Raw genomic sequence first — 20,270 nt, 5'->3', positions numbered from 1 at the left:
CAATTCTGAGACACTTTACAGGCATTTTTAAAACATTTCAGGAAATTTCTTACCTAAAAGTGAAAGCACACATATCAAAACTATATTTGAGCCACTCTTGTCAATTCCATGTTATTTGTTGTTAGACTTGTGACTTTTCCTTTAAAAAGCTGAAAGCATTACTCACAGAATGCTTACATTGTAATTTGAGACATCCTGACCTTCCTTAAGACACTTACTACTGGAAAGTAAAGAAAAATACAGCCAATATAACATGTCAACATTGCAGAGGCTTATCTATTAACAACACAGTAACTTCCATGTATGAGTTGAAGTCTTATTTTTTTCTCCGTTCTTTTTTCTGGGAAGAAAAGGAAGAATCCAATGGAATTTATGGGGAAAGAAAGGAATCTATACTGAGACTCTCATATCTCCATGGTTAGATATGTTAACTGATAGTTGAAATCTCCCAGGTCAAACGAGTGTCAAAAGAGATTTGGGGAATAAGACAGGCTAAGTCTGTTTGGTAATAAGCCAAATAGTGAAAAATCTAGAGAACCAGAATATGAGATTTTTTGAATAACCTACCAGCAGACATAATACTAAATATTAACAACACAAAGAGTTTGGAATATTTATTTGGAAAGGGAGGAAAGGGTTATCTAAAAGACAAAGATGTTAGTGATAGCTTTAAAAATATTAACTTTCTAACCAGGTGACTTCCCAAGCATATAATGGATGCACACATGCAAAAAAGGAGTTGGGATTAAAGGACAGTTGCCATAAAGCAATCCATCAAAAGTTCAGCTACAGAGATTGCTATACTTTGGAGATGCTTTTTAAAAACTGAAAACGTCTTATTGTAATTAAACTTTATTGTAATTCAATAGGTATCTAGCCCATAGGATCAAGATGCATGACCTAGAAAGGAAATTTTCAAAGTCCTAAAAACGAAGCCTCAAATTACAGTTTCATTCCAAATGTGCTCTTTCAGACTGCTAAGAGCCTGCTGACTGCCAGACTGGAGGAATAATCACAGCACAGGCTATGCTAAGCACCTGCTTTTATCTCAAATCCTAACTCACCTGTATTATTTCTGCCTTCTGGTCTCTCTCTCGGTTTTTCCCCAATGCAGAAGTCCTTGCAAAATAAATCGCAGCCATGAGTTCAGGTTCGGATGCCGAGATGGCTATTTTTGGTGAAGCCGCTCCCTACCTTCGAAAATCAGAAAAGGAGCGGATTGAGGCCCAAAACAAGCCTTTCGATGCTAAAACCTCTGCCTTTGTAGCGGAACCCAAGGAATCCTATGTGAAGAGCATTATACAAAGCAGAGAAGGAGGAAAAGTAACTGTGAAGACCGAAGGTGGAGCAGTAAGTGAAATCCCCAGGAGAAAACTCACCATTTCATTTCTCGAATATTTCAATTCAATAACCGAAGCCTTGGGCTGGGAATATGGCCTAGTGGCAAGAGTGCTTGCCTCGTATACATGAAGCCCTAAGTTTGATTCCTCAGCACCACATATATAGAAAATGGCCAGAAGAGGCGCTATGGCTCAAATGGCAGAGTGCTAGCCTTGAGCAAAAAGAAGCCAGGGACAGTGCTCAGGCCCTGACCCAAAGCTCCAGGACTGGCCAATAAAATAAAATAAAATAAAATAAAAATGGAAGCCTTAATTATTAGCTAGAGTACCTCTAACTCTAATGCCAATACAAATAGCCTCCTAGCACTTGAGAAAACATTCAATTTGGAAGGCAACTTGATTGTCTCCCTTCCCAACTTCACAATTTAAATTTCCAAATTTGAAAACTACTTCTTCCTCTCACAAGAATTCTTGATTTATGTATGTGGTTAAATAATGTATATTATTATCTCCATTCTTTGCACACAAAAAATCTTGTGATTAATAGGAAGGAAAAATAAATATATTTAATCTAGTAAAGTAAAAAATAAAATGTCATAAACTGATAAATCTGGAAGAAAAACACTGAGAAGGGAAAAAGTCTTTTCCAAAAAAAAATCATGCTCCAAGAAACACAGGCATATAAGTATCTAGTTCATATGCTGATTTCACTTCCTTTGGCTGTATGTCCATGAGTGGGATACCTGGATAGGAGGATGGGGATGACTGAATCTGATCAATACATGCTATATTAACGTATAAAAATATCACTCTGAGCCCAATAGCCTGTATAATTTTACTATATATTAACAAAACAATATACTAGCCTATTATAGGAAAGATTTTTAAATCAAACTTTGAAATTAATATATTTTATGCAATTAAACATATAATCATGCAATGAAAAGCATGTACAAGTATAGTTTTATAATCAAATAAACCCCATTTTCAACACTTAGTTAAAACTGGTCTCTTGCTTTCTCACCAGACTCTTACCGTCAAGGAAGATCAAGTCTTTCCTATGAATCCTCCCAAATATGACAAGATCGAGGACATGGCCATGATGACTCATCTACATGAGCCTGGAGTGCTGTATAACCTCAAAGAGCGCTATGCAGCCTGGATGATCTATGTGAGTGTTCTTCCATAACTCTTTTCAGTCCATTTTTTTTGAAAGAAAAAAACAGTGCAAGAGGCATATGATTGAATTTATTGGTTTGTTTTTTTTTCAGACCTACTCTGGCCTCTTCTGCGTCACGGTCAACCCCTACAAATGGCTGCCGGTGTACAACCCGGAGGTGGTGGCTGCCTACAGAGGCAAAAAGCGCCAGGAGGCTCCACCCCACATCTTCTCCATCTCTGACAATGCCTATCAGTTCATGCTGACTGGTGAGTGAATGGGTATCTATTCCCAGAAAAAAACTCTCCATTTCATTTTTCTAAATACAGCCGGGTGCTATTTGCTCATGACTGTAATAGTAGATAACAAGAAGCTGAGACTGGGAGAATGGAGGTTGGCGGCCATGTTAAAGCAATCTAGGTGTCACAACATGCAACTATCACCCCAGATATGATGCACCAATCATCCCAGGTAGTGATCTAGATGGCTTGAGGGGAGGAGGGCAGGGAGAGAAAAAGTGGACCCTATTCAGAAAATGGTTACAGCAAAAACAACTGGGGTGTGGCTCAGGTGATAAAGCAATGACTCAGCAAGAATAAGGTCCTGAGTTCAACTACCGATACTGAAAAAAAGAATGAGAGAAATGTGTAAATGTAACCATTTATGAACAAATAGGTATCACTGAGCCTTAAAATAAAAAAAAACTTCCCAAACACATGGGGATTTACTATTAAAAAAACAAACAAAAAAAAATCTTGCCCTCTTCTGCCCAAGCTAACAGCTATTAAGTGGAAGCCTGGATAAAACAAACAAATATATTTATTGCTTTTGGAGATAGATAGATAGATAGATAGATAGATAGATAGATAGATAGATAGATAGATAGATAGATACATACATACATACATACATACATACATACATATATACATACATACATGGATGATAAATAGAGAGAGATGGATGATAGATAGATAAATAGATAGATAGATGATAGATAGCTGTGTTTGGATACAAAAAATTCAAATAGGGCCAAGCATCAAAGGTTCATACCTATAATCCTAGCTACTCAGGAGGCTCAGATTAGAGGACTGAGGCCTCAAAGCCAGTTGAGGCAGACAAACCCAAGAAACAGTTAACCAACAAAAAGTCAGAACTTGAAGTGTGCCTCAAAATAGGAGAATGATGAAAGGGGTGATATTGATCAAGATGCACTGTACTCATAAACTGACCTGTTGAATTGAAACCCCTTATATAATCATCAAATAATAATTAGCTAATCTAAAGAAATTTCTTAAGCCTCGGAAGACCAAGAGTGCCTCAAGCTCAATTCCCAGTATCAGCACACACATACACACTCAAATAAATAAAGTAAATAAATAACATTTTAAAATTTTTCACTTCCTCCACAATGATCAAAACAGTTAAGCCACCAATGAAGAACTTGCAGATACTCACTACTTTCAAATGACACCATGAACTTTGATAACCTGAGGGATAAAGCATGATAAAGTACTGGATTATTCCTTTCTTCTCAAATATTTTGAAACATTTCCTGTCAGATTAGAAGAAAAATATCTTTTTTCTTTAACAAATTAAAAAAAAATTCTATTTTTTAATGTGTGTGAGTGTATTTGTGCCATTTGTGAGGTTTGAACTCAGTGCCTGGGTGATGTCCCTGAGCTTTTTTGCTCATTTCTAGAACTCTATCACTTAAACCCCAGCTCCACTTTCAGCTTTTTCTTGTTGTTTGTTTATTAATTGGAGAGAAGGGTTATATGGACTTTCCTGTCCCAGCTGGTTTGAAACCATGATCCTTAGATCTTAGTTTCATGAGTTGCTAAGATTACAGGCATGTGCCACTGGTATTCAGGTATCTTTTGAATTTCTTAAAACATTGTAACAAAGTCTGTTTTTCCTGCCTTACCAAACAGGTAGCATGGATACACATTACTGGTCCAAGTACAGGGTTAATAGGTATTACCTTCACGCAGCAAATGTACTGCCTCTGAAAATATTTTATACTCCTTTGTTATCTGTTCTGTGGTATTTTGGAAAGTGAGGGGTTTGTTTTGTTGTCTTTAAATAGTTTTTTAATTGTGGAAAGAGATAAAAAGAAAGTGACAAAACAGAAATCTCCCATTACAAACTGGCCAGGCATTCTGAAATAATTCTATGCCAGGCAAGAAACTGTTCTCTAATTGTCCACGAAGCTAGCTACCTCCCAGTTTGTCCAATGCTGGCTAGTGACATGGAGTTTAATACCTCAGCAGCTGCACTTACAGCAGTGCACAGACACCCTCCCCCCCAACCCCCCCCCCCCCCCCCGCAAATGACTTCCCAAGGTTTGAGGCTACTCCAAATTCAAGATCACTTACAGCTCCCAAACATGAATTTTGTTTAAAACCCTGCATAAATGTGACACTTGACCAGGTTATTGTTATTTTAGGATCGCCAAAAGGCCCAGAACACTGTTTTCTTACCTCTTCTCCCACAGCATGCAATAGGATCTTCCACGATTTTGCTCATATTAGAAAAACCAGTATGAAATAAATTTTTTTTAATCTCTGTTTGCTTGAATAGACCTTTAAAGTTTCCTAAAGCTGCGCCCAATGTGTGGCTTAGCTATTGAGCTGCAAGCATGAGGCTCTGAGTTCAGACTCACAGCACCACTAAAAAAATAATAAGGTCTCTGGTCTATATCTAAATAACATTCAGATTTGTATCTTTGTTCTCTGAAGGTATTTTCAGAATTCTCTACAATCTATAATCTATCCATCAGTATAGAATTAAAAATGAGATGTTCTAAAAAACGATATAAACAGAACCTATCACATAGGTAGATGTTTAGAAATATATACATATATAAAATTAATAAAAGCAAACATTACATCATCTGCTTCTTATTACCAACAGTCAAATTAATGACATCAAAAACTGACAGGAATCAGGAAGCAGAAAAATACGTGAACTGGAAGTTAAAAGACATGAACTGCTTTAACCTTAACTAGCTATAAAAACTGACATTAGAAAAATCACTTTTTCCTCCCTATGTCTTAGCTTCTTTGTGTCCAAAGAAGACTAGAGCTTAGCATTTTTTTCTTGGTAGTTGGGGATGTAGAAGAGGGGATCTTTACATATCACAAGCTGGATTCAAACTTATAGTCTTCCTGCTCCAGCTTCCCAAGGGCTGGGATTACACCTAGCTAGTCTAGAAAAATTCTGAGGTACCTTGTGACCCCAAAAATTCTATGATTCTACTATTTTCAAAAACATTATGTGCCCTTCAGAGTTTTAAAATAATAAAGTGTGAATGGGATGGTGTAGAGATGAGCTACAACTGGCTGAATGTCAGTAATTATTGTACCTGTAAGACAGGTACAATACTTGTACAAGACAGGTACAATTATTGTACCTGTAAGACAGGTACATAGGGCTCAATTATTGCCTCTATTTTTGTGCGTGTTTAAATTTTTCCACAACACTATTTTAAAGTAATAAAATATGCAATCTCACACACATTAGGATGGCTACTATCAAAAAAAGCAAAGAAAAACTAATGATGTCAAGAATATGAAGAATTTAGGACCTAATATTCTGTGGGAATATACAGAAAAGATGATTCCTGAACCAATTCAAAATATAATATGGTATGAACCATCATTCCCTGAAAGAGTTGAAGCAGGGTCTAAAAGAGTTGCATACACACCCATCTTATAACACCATATTCCACAATAGCTAATATATAGAAACAACCCTAGCCTATAACAAGTGAATAGTTTAGCATAATGTAGTACAGTATATTTATACAACAGAAATTTATATTGCCTTTGTAAAAAAATATTATGAGTATGGTACAACATAGTTGGGACATGAGGAAATTGTGTTCAGTGAAATAAGTCAGTCACAAGTATAAGTAAACACTGTATGATTTCACTTATATGAGATAGAGTATCAGAGTCACCAAGAGAGAAGTAGAATGGCGGTTGTCAGGTACTAGGGAGTAGGATAAATGAAGGTTGTATTTACAGAGTATAGAATTTGAATGTCAGGTTCACATGATGAAAGAAGTTGTGAAGAGTGAGAAAGGGAGGTAATGAGTCTATAACATTATGAGTAAAATGAACTATTTACTTAAAAGTAGCTAGGATATTGTTTTATATGCATTTTACCACAATAAAAATAATAAAATACAAAAAAGAAATAGGTGATTCCCTGCCTTTCATTTTCATGAATTTTACTGAGAGGAAACTGGCTGTTTTAGGGACAAAAACAAAATCATTGGTAACATTTTCAAAAAGTAAAAAGAATAAGCTGTGCCTGAGTTTAACTGATTTCATTATCTTCCAATCTAATGTGTAAATATTTTTCTACCGGTAATTTTGATATTGTTCACAGATCGTGAGAACCAGTCCATCCTGATCACGTATGTAATTTTTTTCTTCTTTTCTATTTTTCAGCAAATATCTAAAATGCTGAGAATTTGGGTCATAGTTCTGATCTTTCTTCCCCATATTTTTATTAATAAATCAATTGTACAATGGTATATTCACTGTGATATTTCTACACGTGTATGTAATACACTTTGATCATATTCGCTAAGTACTAAATGGCATAATCAACTGAAAACTAGATACTGTTTTGGCTTTATTGTAGGGCATATGTTGAGTTTGAATGTAAAATAACAAGATACCCAAATATCTTGATTGCTAGTCTGGCCTTAAAAGTTTCTTAAGGCTTTGCTTGAAATAAAGAGTGTAAATGCCTTCTCTGAGCTTGGCCAGAGATCAGTATATGGCAAAAAGCAGCACACAAACTGTGGGGGTAGACCAGGGAGAATATTCCAGATGATGTTTTTTTTAAAGCCTATTTGAGGAATTTCTTTCTATTCAGACTCATCTCTAATCTAAGGAAGCTGAAGAACACAGGCACATGTTGTAGTTTCTTAGTAATTGTTCCACTTTCTGGACTGTTGTTAAGTGGCTGCTTTGTGCAACTTCCCAAATCCAGGTTTCAGTACCTAACTAAGATCCTATGATATTGTAAAAACTCAAGAAATGTACTGAATGAATACTAAAAGCATTTCTTTACTTATTTAAACTGAAAAGTAAGATAAACAATATGAATCATTTGTGGGTTGAAAGGAAGGATCTAGAAGATTCTGACAGAAATGTAAGGGCAGATGGATGGCAGTAAACACTGGTGGCAGAATTAGTTGCTATGAATTTAACTTCTCACATATGTTTGGTGTTGGTTTGACAGTGGAGAATCTGGTGCTGGGAAGACTGTCAACACTAAGCGTGTCATCCAGTACTTTGCAACAATTGCAGTTACTGGTGAGAAGAAAAAGGAAGAATCTGGCAAAATGCAGGTGGGTCTGGTAGCCAGAATGATGATCCAGACTCCTCCAGGGCTCCTTGAAGTATGGATCCAATATATAAGAACTGTTCTTGCCTTTGTAGGGGACTCTGGAAGATCAAATCATCAGTGCCAACCCCCTGCTGGAGGCCTTTGGCAACGCCAAGACTGTGAGGAATGACAACTCCTCTCGCTTTGTAAGTCTCTTGGTTCCCAAAAGGGTCTTTTCAGTCCTTCCATGCCAGAATAGCCATATCTCCATGAGTGTTTCAGTTGAACCTCTCTATGTACTTCAATATCCTAATGTTCACTGATCTTTCTTTTTTTTCAAGGGTAAATTCATTAGAATCCACTTTGGTACCACAGGGAAGCTGGCATCAGCTGATATTGAAACATGTGAGTACAAAGACCATTGAAAACCAAAATGGAAAGACAAGGGATTTTGGTAGCACTCTCCTAAATCTCAGTATCAGATTGTTGGTTCTGCAGAGCATCCTAGGGGAATTCCTGCGTTGGCAGTGACTGATTTTTCCCTTGTTCAAATTCTATGACTTAACTCTGTCTTCACAATATATCTGTGGTTTGTGCTTGATTTGAGCTTTGGTAATATATTCAAGGAATCTAAATACCACAGAGTCAATCTGAGATGATCCATGCTGCAAGGGGATGAACTAAAATACAGTAGTCAAGGCTGGGGATATGGCCTAGTGGCAAGAGTGCTCGCCTCATATATATGAAGCCCTAAGTTTGATTCTCCAGCACCACATATACAGAAAATAGCCAGAAGTGGCGCTGTGGCTCAAGTGGCAGAGTGCTAGCGTTGAGCAAAAAGTAGCCAGGGACAGTGCTCAGACCCTGAGACTAAGCCCCAGGACTGGCCAAAAAAAAAAGTTTAAAAAAAATACAGAAGTCATAGATGCCCCCATATGAAACTTTAACTGTCCCAGACAAGGCAACTGCTATATGCGTCTGCAAGTTGGGCCTTTGTAATGCTCTCAATTTTAGCCAACGTTACCGAGGTTTATTTAAGGTCAGAAGTACTGATACAATATTTTTTCAGATAATCTCTCTCTATATATATATATCTATTTATCTAAATATCTAACCCTATCTCATTCTAGATCTTCTGGAAAAGTCTAGAGTTACTTTCCAACTAAAGGCAGAAAGAAGCTACCATATCTTTTATCAGATCACTTCTAATAAGAAGCCAGAACTAATTGGTAAGAAAGAACTCTAAATTACAGGCTAAAAGTTAGCTGTTGTTTCAACATCTTCTAATATAAACATATACCCTAAATTATGTGTACTCAGAAATGCTCCTCATCACCACCAATCCATATGACTATGCCTTCGTCAGTCAGGGGGAGATCACAGTCCCCAGTATTGATGACCAAGAGGAGCTGATGGCCACTGATGTAAGTCAATTTCTCTCAGTCTCTCTGTCTCTCTCTCTCTCTCTCTCTCTCTCTCTCACACACACACACACACATTGTTTATAATCCATTTTATAGGAATGATAATGGCAACCCAATATACTTGTTACTATCTTAAGATATATTATCAATTCTCACAAGCAAATGGTGCCTTCTTCCCTAACCTTTGTCCTTGCATCTTCCTTGGTAGAGTGCCATTGACATCCTGGGCTTCTCTCCTGAAGAAAAAGTATCTATCTATAAACTCACAGGGGCTGTGATGCATTATGGAAATATGAAGTTCAAGCAAAAACAGCGTGAAGAGCAAGCTGAGCCAGATGGCACTGAAGGTACCAAATGAAACTCCATGTAGATTTGGATAAACGAATATAATTAAAAACTAAGTCCTATACAACACCATCTTTCCATTGTAACTGGACATGTGAAAGATGTATGCATACACAGCATACTAGCCTCACCAGGCCTTTTTCTCATATCTCCATCTCTCCATTATTTTACTCCAATTCAAAAAGATGTAATAAACAAGAATCACTTAAAAGCACAACCTAGGGCTTGATAATTGGAGATGGAACTTTATGGAACACTACTCCTACTATACGATCACAATGTTAGGTAGGTATATAAGATAAACTTGTATACTGATCTACTTAACATTAGCTAGGAAAAAAAGTAGTAGGTGGCAATAGAAGATATTCCAATAAATGGGCAAAAGATGCACTCAGACATCGTGTGTGTGTGTGTGTGTGTGTGTGTGTGTGTGTGTGTGTGTGTGTGTTGTCTATACATACAGTTGTCAAAACTACAGGCAAGCAAGAAAGATTTTAAAAAAAGAATTATGGGGGGAAAATGTCATGTACTCTGCATATGGAATTAACATATAGGGGATAGGTCCTACTACCCAAAGTAAAATATTGGCTTCTTAAAGCCCTTTCTAACCAGCTCAACCTGACATTGTATCTCTTCCTCTTACATGAAACATTTACATTGTACTCACTGAAAGAATTTTAGACAATTTAATCCTCATATTTCCAGAGAAAGAAATTAATCAAGTAATGTTAAATCAAAAATGGCAAACCTAAAAACCCAAATATTCTTTTTCCTTCCATCACAGTGAGTGTTAAGGTACATTTATCTTATCTTTTCAGTGGTACTTAATATCTATTAAAAGCTGAAACTATGGGGATTTTGTTTTATAATGTTTTGCTTATACTGAGGCTAAATTTAAGGCCTCAATCTGGCATGGCATAGTTACATGAGCCATTATTTTTTATTTACTCAAAAGATTACAACAATGAATAAATATGTTCACTGTTAATTAAAAATTGCAAAATCTACTTACAAGAAACCTCAAAAGCCCAGTGTAACTGATCCTATTTACATGCCAAAAACATCTCGTTTGACCTTATATTAAACTTAAAAGCTTTTTATTTAATAAAGGAAATTGGATTGTAAAATAATGGGAAGATTGGGTCAAAAAGGATATCCATCAATTAAACAACATTTCCTGACGTGTGTCTACAGTTGCTGACAAGGCAGCCTATCTCCAGAGTCTGAACTCTGCTGACCTGCTCAAAGCCCTCTGCTACCCCAGGGTCAAGGTTGGCAATGAGTATGTCACCAAAGGCCAGACAGTGCAGCAGGTAAGTGCACATCCTCAGTGAATCACGTACATCCCAGGCCTTCACGACATCACCCTGCACCAAAATCAATTCCAAATGGATTAAAGACCTCGAAATCAAAACAAACACCCTGAAAAAACTAAAGGAAGAAGTAGGAGAAACACTTGGGCTCCTTGGAGCAGGACGGAACTTCCTTAACAAAGACCCAGAGAGGCTACAAATCAAAGAAAGGTTGGACAAATGGGACTGCAGAGCTTCTGCAAGGCAAAGGACATAGCTCGCAAGATAAACAGAAAGCCCACAGACTGGGAGAAGATCTTTACCGGACATTCAACAGACAAAGGCTTCATCTCTAAAATATATGCAGAACTAAAAAAATTACCTTCCTTCAAAACAAAACCGCAAAGAACCAATAGCCCCCTTATCAAGTGGGCTAAAGACTTACAAAGAGACTTCTCTGATGAGGAAATGAGAATGACCAAGAAACACATGAGAAAGTGCTTTACATCACTGGCCATAAAAGAAATGCAAATCAAAACAACATTGAGATTTCATCTCACCCCAGTAAGAATGTCATATATCAAGAAAACTATCAATAACAACTGTTGGAGGGGATGTGGCCAAAAGGGAACCCTTCTTCATTGTTGGTGGGAATGTAAATTGGTTCAGCCACTCTGGCAAGCAGTATGGAGATTCCTCAGAAGGCTAAATATAGAACTCCCCTATGACCCAGCAGCCCCACTTTTGGGTATCTATCCAAAAGAACACAGACAAAATCACAGTAAAGCCACTAGCACAACTACGTTCATCGCAGCGCAATTTGTCATAGTGAGAATCTGGAACCAACCCAGATGCCCCTCAGTAGACGAATGGATCAGGAAAATGTGGTACATATACACAATGGAATTTTATGCCTCTATCAGAAAGAGTGACATTGCCCCATTTGTAAGGAAATGGAAGGACTTGGAAAAAATTATACCAAGTGAAGTGAGCCAGACCCAAAGAAACATGGATATACCCTTATTGGGTATAATTAGTACAGGTATAGGCCCAATAGCTATATCCTTATGATCATATAAGATGATGCTAAGTGAAATGAACTCCATGTTATGGAAACGATTGTTATATCACAGTGGTAACTACTTTCAACATCCCATGTGTATCTGTAGCTACTATTATTGACAATGTTCTTGTATCACCTTCCCGTGGTTGTACCTACACTATCTCTGTAATCTTATCTGAGTATATTGGAAACCATGTATACTGGTATTAGAACTAGGAAATTGAAAGGGAATACCAAAATTGAGAGACACAGGGTAAAAAAAAAACAAAACAACAACTACAAAAGGAATACTTGCAAAAGTGTTTGGTGTAAGTGAACTGAACATCTCATGGGTTGAAAGGGAAAGGGCGAGGAGGGTGGGGGGGTACGAGGGGCAAGGTAACAAACAGTACAAGTAATGTATCCAATGCCTAACGTATGAAACTGTAACCTCTCTGTATATCAGTTTGATAATATAAATTTGAAAAAAAATAACACCAACAATCATTATTATATTTGTGAAGGTGTACAATGCAGTGGGGGCCCTGGCCAAGGCCGTCTATGAGAAGATGTTCCTGTGGATGGTCACCCGCATCAACCAGCAGCTGGACACCAAGCAGCCCAGGCAGTACTTCATTGGGGTCTTGGACATCGCTGGTTTTGAGATCTTTGATGTGAGTTATTTTTATGTTAATAAAAAGTAAGAGGAACACAATTGAGAACTTTGATATTCCAAATGATTATTCATTTACATTTACAGTGTTCCCATTACTTACTCCAACACCATGTTTAAAACAAGAGTTATCTTCAAAATACATATTAGGTGGAAGAATGTAATAACAGTACTACTTACTGGACAGTCAGTGTGGATTAAACAGTCAGGAAATGGATTCTGCCAGAATTCTTGTGTAATGAATAGCTGGACCCCTAAAGAATGCACAGAATTCATTAGAAAGATATTTTTCCTGGAACTCTTGAAGAAATAACAATTCATTTAAATCATATCAGCATTACTATATTCTGCTGATGGTTTGATTAAAGAATATGTTCAGTAGACAGTTTTCCTATGAACCCATTTAACATTTGAAATCTCTACTTCTTGCAGTTCAACAGCCTGGAACAGCTGTGCATCAACTTCACCAATGAGAAACTGCAACAGTTTTTCAACCACCACATGTTCGTGCTGGAGCAGGAGGAGTACAAGAAGGAAGGCATCGAATGGACATTCATTGACTTTGGGATGGACCTGGCGGCCTGCATCGAGCTCATTGAGAAGGTCTGTTTGGTTTCTAAGGAAGGCCTGGTTGTAAGGATGGCTTTCTTTCTTTTTTGTACAAACTTTTAGTTTGTAAATTTTTTTCTTTTTTTTTTTTCCTTCTTTATTGTCAAAGTAAAGTACAGAGGGGTTACAGTTTCATTTGTAAGGCAGTGAGTACATTTCTTATCCAATTTGTTACCTCCACTCTCATTTTTCCCCCACTACCCCTCCTCCCCCCATGAGTTGTACAGTTGGTTCACACCAAATGGTTTTGTTAAGTATTGCTTTTGGAATTGTTTGTCTTTTTATCCTTTGTCTCTTGATTTTGGAATTCCCTTTCCCTTCCCTATGTTTTAATACACATACATACAGTAGTATATACACTGTCCAGGGTACTACTAAGATCAGATACAGTGATAGCAAGGGTAAAACCATGGGAAGGGAATAGGAGAGAAAAAAAGAAAAGAAAAAAAGGTATGATTTCCTATGGTATGCTGAAAATAATTACAACAATGATATACCACTCATTTCCATAATGTGGAGTTCATTTCACTTAGCATCATCTTATGTATTCAGATGAGCATAGATATTGGGTCTTGTGATCTTCTGCTATGACTAACCTAAACATGTACTAATTATTCCCTATGAAGGAAACCATAGAGTCCATCTTTCTTTGGGTCTGGCTCACTTCACTTAGTATGATTTTTTCCAAGTCCTTCCATTTCCTTACAAATGGAGCAGTGTTGTTTTTTTCTTAAATATCTTAAGCAATTCTAGATACTTTCCTTGAAATCTCAAATAGTATGAGATTTATAATTGTAAAATTACAATCAAGAATCACTTTCAAAATCTTTATAACTGATATAGAAAATATTTAAAAGTGGTTGGGTTCACTTTGCTCATCTGTTTTGTTCTAAATGACTCTGATCTAATTTTAGAGTAGCACTGAAACCTCACTATGAGATCATCTGCTTCACTAGAAGATTCACCCTCCCTAGCTCTAATCTATCTCCAGCATGATCCAAGATATCATTAGTAGAAATAAATATATTTCTCTAAATAAAAATTAATGAACAGGCAGTCAAGCCAGAACTATTATGAAAGCTCATTTATTAGAAGTCAAAAAGTCAAATTACTAGTAGTGCTTCACAATCTACATTTAAGGAGACTAAATACATAAGATATCCTTTTAAAACTTTGGTTTATTTATGCCATTTCATTATTATGAATGGCATCAACATCATTCTAAGTCAATAGGTTCTTCTCATAACAAAGTAAAACTTTTGAAAAAAGATTTCTTCATTTAATAGGAAAAGAAACATGATGGTAAAAAGCATTTTAAATCAGTTCTGTTGAGGGGTAGGTACCAGTGGAAGATTTAACAGAGAGAGAATGACGGTGAATATGATCATGGTAGTTTATTTGCATATATGAAAAAAGAATCATAAAACTTGTTTAATTTGTTTAAAGAATGAGGGAAAATAAGGGACTGACAGAAGGAGGAAGTCTGCAAACATTGTGTGCATATATGGAAATGATATCCCCTTTATACAACAAACGTGTGCTAATTTAAAAATCAGGGGGGAAAAAGAATTTTAACAAAATACAAATGCTATGCTCACCTTTGGAGTTTGTATACAGCTATTCTTTTAATTAAAAAAATATTGCAGATTAAATTGAAAAGAAATGGTGGATAAGTCATTCCAGACAATGTGACTTCTTCGTCCAGTAACCCTGGTTTACTTTGTGCATATATTTAATGGGGGGAATGCTCATAATTCAACCAAATGACAGTTGCCATGTCAGTGCCTTTTGAGAAAAGTGAGATAGACACTAATGACTACTTTTCTGAATTCAGCCACTGGGTATCTTCTCCATCCTGGAAGAGGAGTGCATGTTCCCCAAGGCAACAGACACCTCTTTCAAGAACAAGCTGTATGACCAGCACTTGGGCAAGTCCAACAACTTCCAGAAGCCTAAGCCTACCAAAGGCAAGGCCGAGGCCCACTTCTCGCTGGTGCACTATGCAGGCACTGTGGACTACAACATTACAGGCTGGCTGGACAAGAACAAGGACCCCCTGAATGACACTGTGGTTGGACTATACCAAAAGTCACCAATGAAGACTTTGGCCAGTCTGTTTTCTACATATGCTAGTGCTGAAGGAGGTACTTTCTGTGTCTTTAATCTACATAAAATTTCATCTCCCAAGTGTTGGTGTAATACTCCAGGCTCTGGAATTCTACCCTAACTGATAAGTTTTCCTTCTTTCTCAGATGGTGGTGCAAAGAAGGGTGCTAAGAAGAAGGGCTCTTCTTTCCAGACTGTGTCTGCTCTTTTCAGGGTAAAGTACATCTTTCAATTGAAAAAAAAACTCTATCCAGTTTTTATGAATTATTGTGATTATAGGAGTTAAATACATTAAGAGGGGTTGAAACATTGACAGGAATCATTTCAAATATTTACTTTTAGTGAGATATAGCCAAAACAATAATCCTATTGGCATGGGTCTTTTATTTATTATGTTATTCCTTAATATATTATATCTAATATCTAATATATCTAATGAATATATCCAAGATACTAAAGTATCTTTTGAAGCTTGTTATTATACAATGAGGTTGATTTTGAGAAATTTCAAAGCTTTCCTCATATATTCCTATTCCACTCATGTTGCAATTTAATAATGTTCCTGTGTTCTTATGTGAAAATGAGCCTGAGATATGCTCTTTAGAACATCCTTTCACCAAAACATGTCTTTGTCCTTCAAGTGTAATTACTACAATAGCTGGAAACCATCTAGAGCTAAATCTAAATAGATGATTGAGCTAGACAGGAATAATCACAAGAAAAATAATTTCATTATAAAAAATAAGATAAATTTCTAACATAGTTTGGTTCTTTCAAAGAGAAGAATGCAAAGTGTCCAGACTAATGACTGCTTTATAATAATTTGTGTGGCTGTCTCATTCCTTTCAAAACTAAAATGCAGGTATGATACATGTCTATGACCTCTGGCCTAAATAAGATCACTCTTGTTCCTTTTTTGTCTCACTTCCTTGCATTATCTCACCAAGCAGATTACTGTTTTCTACATCTTCTGCTGTTTTCAAGATCAGAAATTCAAATTAATTTGATTTCCAATGGTTAACTGAGATGTGAATAAAAATCTACGTTCTTAAAGAGTATAGCTAAGAAATAGTGAGACATATTTACATGTGGGTTTTCTGTGGTTGCATAAAACATTATCCTCTGTCATAACCAATTGCACTTTCTGGAATAATTCTCCCACATGCTTTTGACTATGGATGTTTTCATGTACCCAAAATCCACCCACACAGTCTATAAAATTTCATACTTGTAGAATCTTCACAAAATAAAACAAAAAAGTTGAGGTCCAAGGAAAGAAAGGTAAAAGTTGGGACAATTGATAACCTAAGTTACCATAGAAAACTGCTAGCTAGTGTGACACTATTAGCACTGAAAAAGACAAAAGAGACTATAGAGATAACATCAACTAGCTTTAAATGTGACCCAGAGACACAATGAAATTTTATAGTCAGGCAGTTCATTAGTGGCAGAGTATGGTCACTGCTCTTTGTGTTCTGACTCTGGGTTGAGAACACTACCTTTGTATCAAGGCTATCATCCACTTTGCAGTTTGTGAAACAGATCTTAGGTATTATAAATAAGTGATTTACAGATATTCATTTCTACCCAGCACTTTGGCCTTCTAGCTATTGAACAAGGTTGAATCTTTAGACTTCTCAAATACCTTTATAAGTTATGATTAGTAATTCCAACAGTTATGTATATATGTGTGTATATATATATAATATATTTACAAATTTTTAAAAAAGAAAAGAAACCCAAAATAGAACTTTCTCCAATCTCTTCTATCTGGTTTTCTAGGAAAATTTAAATAAACTGATGACGAATCTAAGGAGCACCCACCCTCACTTTGTACGGTGTATCATTCCCAATGAAACCAAAACGCCTGGTAAGACACAACTCAAAATAACCAGAGGTACAAGTTTGAAAATTCAGCATCCAGTAGTAAAGTTTACTTGTTTATTCTTAGGTGCCATGGAACACGAACTTGTCCTGCACCAGCTGCGGTGTAACGGCGTGCTGGAAGGCATCCGCATCTGCAGGAAAGGATTCCCAAGTAGGATCTTATACGGGGACTTTAAACAAAGGTCAGTCTGCTTTGTGTAGTCCTCTTCACTGTTCTCTGTTCATTATATTTCAGCATGTATTATAAAATTGTAAATCAAATAACATTTCTTAGATTGGACAAATCGAATAATAGGTTAGAAAAGTAACAGGAAAAAAAAAAAGAAAGGAAAGTAACAGAAAGGGCATATGCCACAAAAAGTCATACTATTTTACTATCTGACCTTAAAGGACATTTGAATCTATACTTTCATTTTTGCTCCTGTATTTTTATAGACATTCCTTTTTGGTATTCCTATGAGTATCTGTGATTATTTCTCTCTAATCATTCATTTGTTTTTGGTACCATTAGTATATGTGAACATATCTCACCATTCATATGTTTATTTAACCAGATACAAGGTTTTAAATGCAAGTGCTATTCCAGAAGGACAGTTCATTGACAGCAAGAAGGCTTCTGAGAAGCTTCTGGCCTCTATTGATATTGACCATACCCAATATAAATTTGGTCATACCAAGGTACAGCTGTTATTCCAAACACTACTACCATTTCTGTTTCTCATGTAGTATGGAGATTATTTGTGACTCTCCCTTTCCCCAGGTTTTCTTCAAAGCTGGTCTTCTGGGCCTTCTAGAAGAAATGAGAGATGAAAAATTGGCCCAGATTATAACAAGAACACAAGCCGTCTGTCGAGGATACTTAATGAGGGTAGAATATCAGAAGATGCTGCAAAGGAGGTAACAATCATACAAAATGTCAGGATTACAAGGGACCCTAGAGACTAACAATAATGACTCCTTATTCATTATTCTTTCTTCTTGGGGCTTAACTGTCTCATCCTTAAACCACATGAGCCTTTGCTTCCCCTCTCATACTGTGTTTCCTCCAAAACTCTTCTGACTCCAATTTTTCCCTTTTCATTAACTTCTCATACAGCTCGAGGAACAGCTTCTGGCTTTCTTCATCACACCATATTTCAGTTTGTGGATCTCTGTGTCATTCCATGTTAAGACCAAGTTGTTTTGCTTGGCAGTCAGGGCCCTCCTTATTCCCCACCTCATCTATCATTTCTAACCATGTAGCCTTTTCAGGCAGGCTAAACAATTTGCTTACCTCTTTTTTCTCGTGTTTGCACAAATCCTGTTCCTCTCATCCAAATTTATTATTCTAAAGTTTCATTTCTCCTTTCCATAATGAACTTTACCTAGCTTATCTACTCAACAATATTATGTTCCCCCTCCTTACATATACATTGTACATTCATTTTGCTCATCTTTACTTACTTAGGCTTGCATTCAAGTGTCCCTGTGTCTTTATTCATGCTTCTACATTATAGTTTGTGTCATATCTGCCTTCTCATACTTATAGTTCTAAAAAACTGGACGCTATAAGCTGGGCACTGGCACCTCACACCTATAATCCTAGCTAACCAGGAGGTTGAGATCTGAGGATCTCAGTTTGAAACCAGCCTAGGTAAGAAAGACTCTGAGACTCTTATCTCCACTAAACTACCGAAAGAGTTAGAAGTAGAGCTGTGGCTCAATTGGTAAAGCACTCACCTTGAGCACAAAAGCTCAGAAATGGTACCCAGACCTAGAGTTCAAACCTCAGGACTACCAGGCATGCACAAACATGTGAGCTAAAAAAAAAATTCTAATTATAACTCTCAATAACAAGACTGAAGAGACATGCACTTGGCTATAAATTAATCAAACTTTGCTAGTCTGTGGCTATAGTTGCAAAAAGGTAATTTTTTGTTATCATTTTAAATTTTTATTTAAATAAAAGTTTTGGAGCTCAATGCTAAAAGTGCCCTAAAAATGTAAATAATCTAATTGACTAGATGAGACTGAGGCACTTGAAAATATTTTATTTGTTTTTTTTTTTTTTTTTTTTGGCCAGTCCTGGGCCTTGGACTCAGGGCCTGAGCACTGTCCCTGGCTTCTTCCCACTCAAGGCTAGCACTCTGCCACTTGAGCCACAGCGCCGCTTCTGGCCGTTTTCGGTATATGTGGTGCTGGGGAATCGAACCTAGGGCCTCGTGTATCCGAGGCAGGCACTCTTGCCACTAGGCTATATCCCCAGCCCTTGAAAATATTTTAAAAGCTAGGATATCATCTGAAAAACTAACAAATGAACAGATCATTCAATAGTGATCACAAGAGGAAAATGGAAAAAGGAGGAAAACTTTAAAGGAAAAGATGACAAATCACAGCCTTAGTTTAGGCAGCATAAATATAAAACAACCTTCACCATTTCACAGTTTACATTCCTATATCAACAGCCAGGAAACACAACCAACTTACTGTTGCCACACCCACTTTCAAGCCACTATTCTGTCCTATAATCTTCCAATAGCATATGTGGCCCATACAAAGAATTGACACTCCAAAGTTAGCTTTTTCTCTACTTTAATAGGGCTGAGTCATATTTGCCAAGTATTCACTGAGGGCTACTATGAATATACAAGTGTAGATGGGTATGTAAACCTTCCATATAATATAAACAGAATCTGATATATCACTTATAGGCTTTAATGTTCATTAAATGGAGGATTTGTGTGTAATAAACAGCAATATTATTGCCTCCACTGGGTCAATCTTTGCCAATTCTTTTTCATCATGTCAGAGAAGCCATATTCTGTATCCAGTACAATATCCGGGCCTTCATGAATGTCAAGCACTGGCCTTGGATGAAACTCTTCTTCAAGATCAAGCCCCTCCTTAAGAGTGCAGAGACCGAGAAGGAGATGGCCACCATGAAGGAAGAGTTCCAGAAAACCAAGGATGAGCTCGCCAAGTCAGAGGCAAAAAGGAAGGAACTGGAGGAAAAAATGGTCACTCTCTTAAAAGAAAAAAATGACCTGCAACTACAGGTTCAATCT

At 36.8% G+C, this 20,270-nt stretch overlaps 1 protein-coding gene across 1 annotated transcript in view; it reads left to right on the top strand.

Annotated features, from left to right (window-relative positions):
* Nucleotides 1-1,125: 1,125 nt before the first annotated feature.
* LOC125365744 (myosin-8) overlaps nucleotides 1,126-20,270 on the top strand; it is a 32,395-nt gene continuing 13,250 nt past the window's right edge. The window contains exons 1-20 of the mRNA XM_048365974.1: nucleotides 1,126-1,350; nucleotides 2,368-2,511; nucleotides 2,612-2,768; nucleotides 6,898-6,925; nucleotides 7,762-7,870; nucleotides 7,962-8,054; nucleotides 8,190-8,253; nucleotides 8,979-9,077; nucleotides 9,169-9,272; nucleotides 9,481-9,619; nucleotides 10,812-10,930; nucleotides 12,476-12,625; nucleotides 13,057-13,227; nucleotides 15,068-15,377; nucleotides 15,486-15,553; nucleotides 17,122-17,209; nucleotides 17,291-17,408; nucleotides 17,781-17,904; nucleotides 17,987-18,123; nucleotides 20,015-20,270. Of these exons, the coding sequence (XP_048221931.1) occupies nucleotides 1,141-1,350; nucleotides 2,368-2,511; nucleotides 2,612-2,768; nucleotides 6,898-6,925; nucleotides 7,762-7,870; nucleotides 7,962-8,054; nucleotides 8,190-8,253; nucleotides 8,979-9,077; nucleotides 9,169-9,272; nucleotides 9,481-9,619; nucleotides 10,812-10,930; nucleotides 12,476-12,625; nucleotides 13,057-13,227; nucleotides 15,068-15,377; nucleotides 15,486-15,553; nucleotides 17,122-17,209; nucleotides 17,291-17,408; nucleotides 17,781-17,904; nucleotides 17,987-18,123; nucleotides 20,015-20,270 (2,688 nt within the window). The 5' untranslated portion in view covers nucleotides 1,126-1,140. The remainder of the gene's footprint in view (nucleotides 1,351-2,367; nucleotides 2,512-2,611; nucleotides 2,769-6,897; nucleotides 6,926-7,761; nucleotides 7,871-7,961; nucleotides 8,055-8,189; nucleotides 8,254-8,978; nucleotides 9,078-9,168; nucleotides 9,273-9,480; nucleotides 9,620-10,811; nucleotides 10,931-12,475; nucleotides 12,626-13,056; nucleotides 13,228-15,067; nucleotides 15,378-15,485; nucleotides 15,554-17,121; nucleotides 17,210-17,290; nucleotides 17,409-17,780; nucleotides 17,905-17,986; nucleotides 18,124-20,014) is intronic.

This window comes from Perognathus longimembris, chromosome 17 (assembly GCF_023159225.1).
Source record: "Perognathus longimembris pacificus isolate PPM17 chromosome 17, ASM2315922v1, whole genome shotgun sequence".
NCBI lineage: Eukaryota > Metazoa > Chordata > Mammalia > Rodentia > Heteromyidae > Perognathus > Perognathus longimembris.
This window is presented reverse-complemented; position numbering and strand designations above follow the sequence as displayed.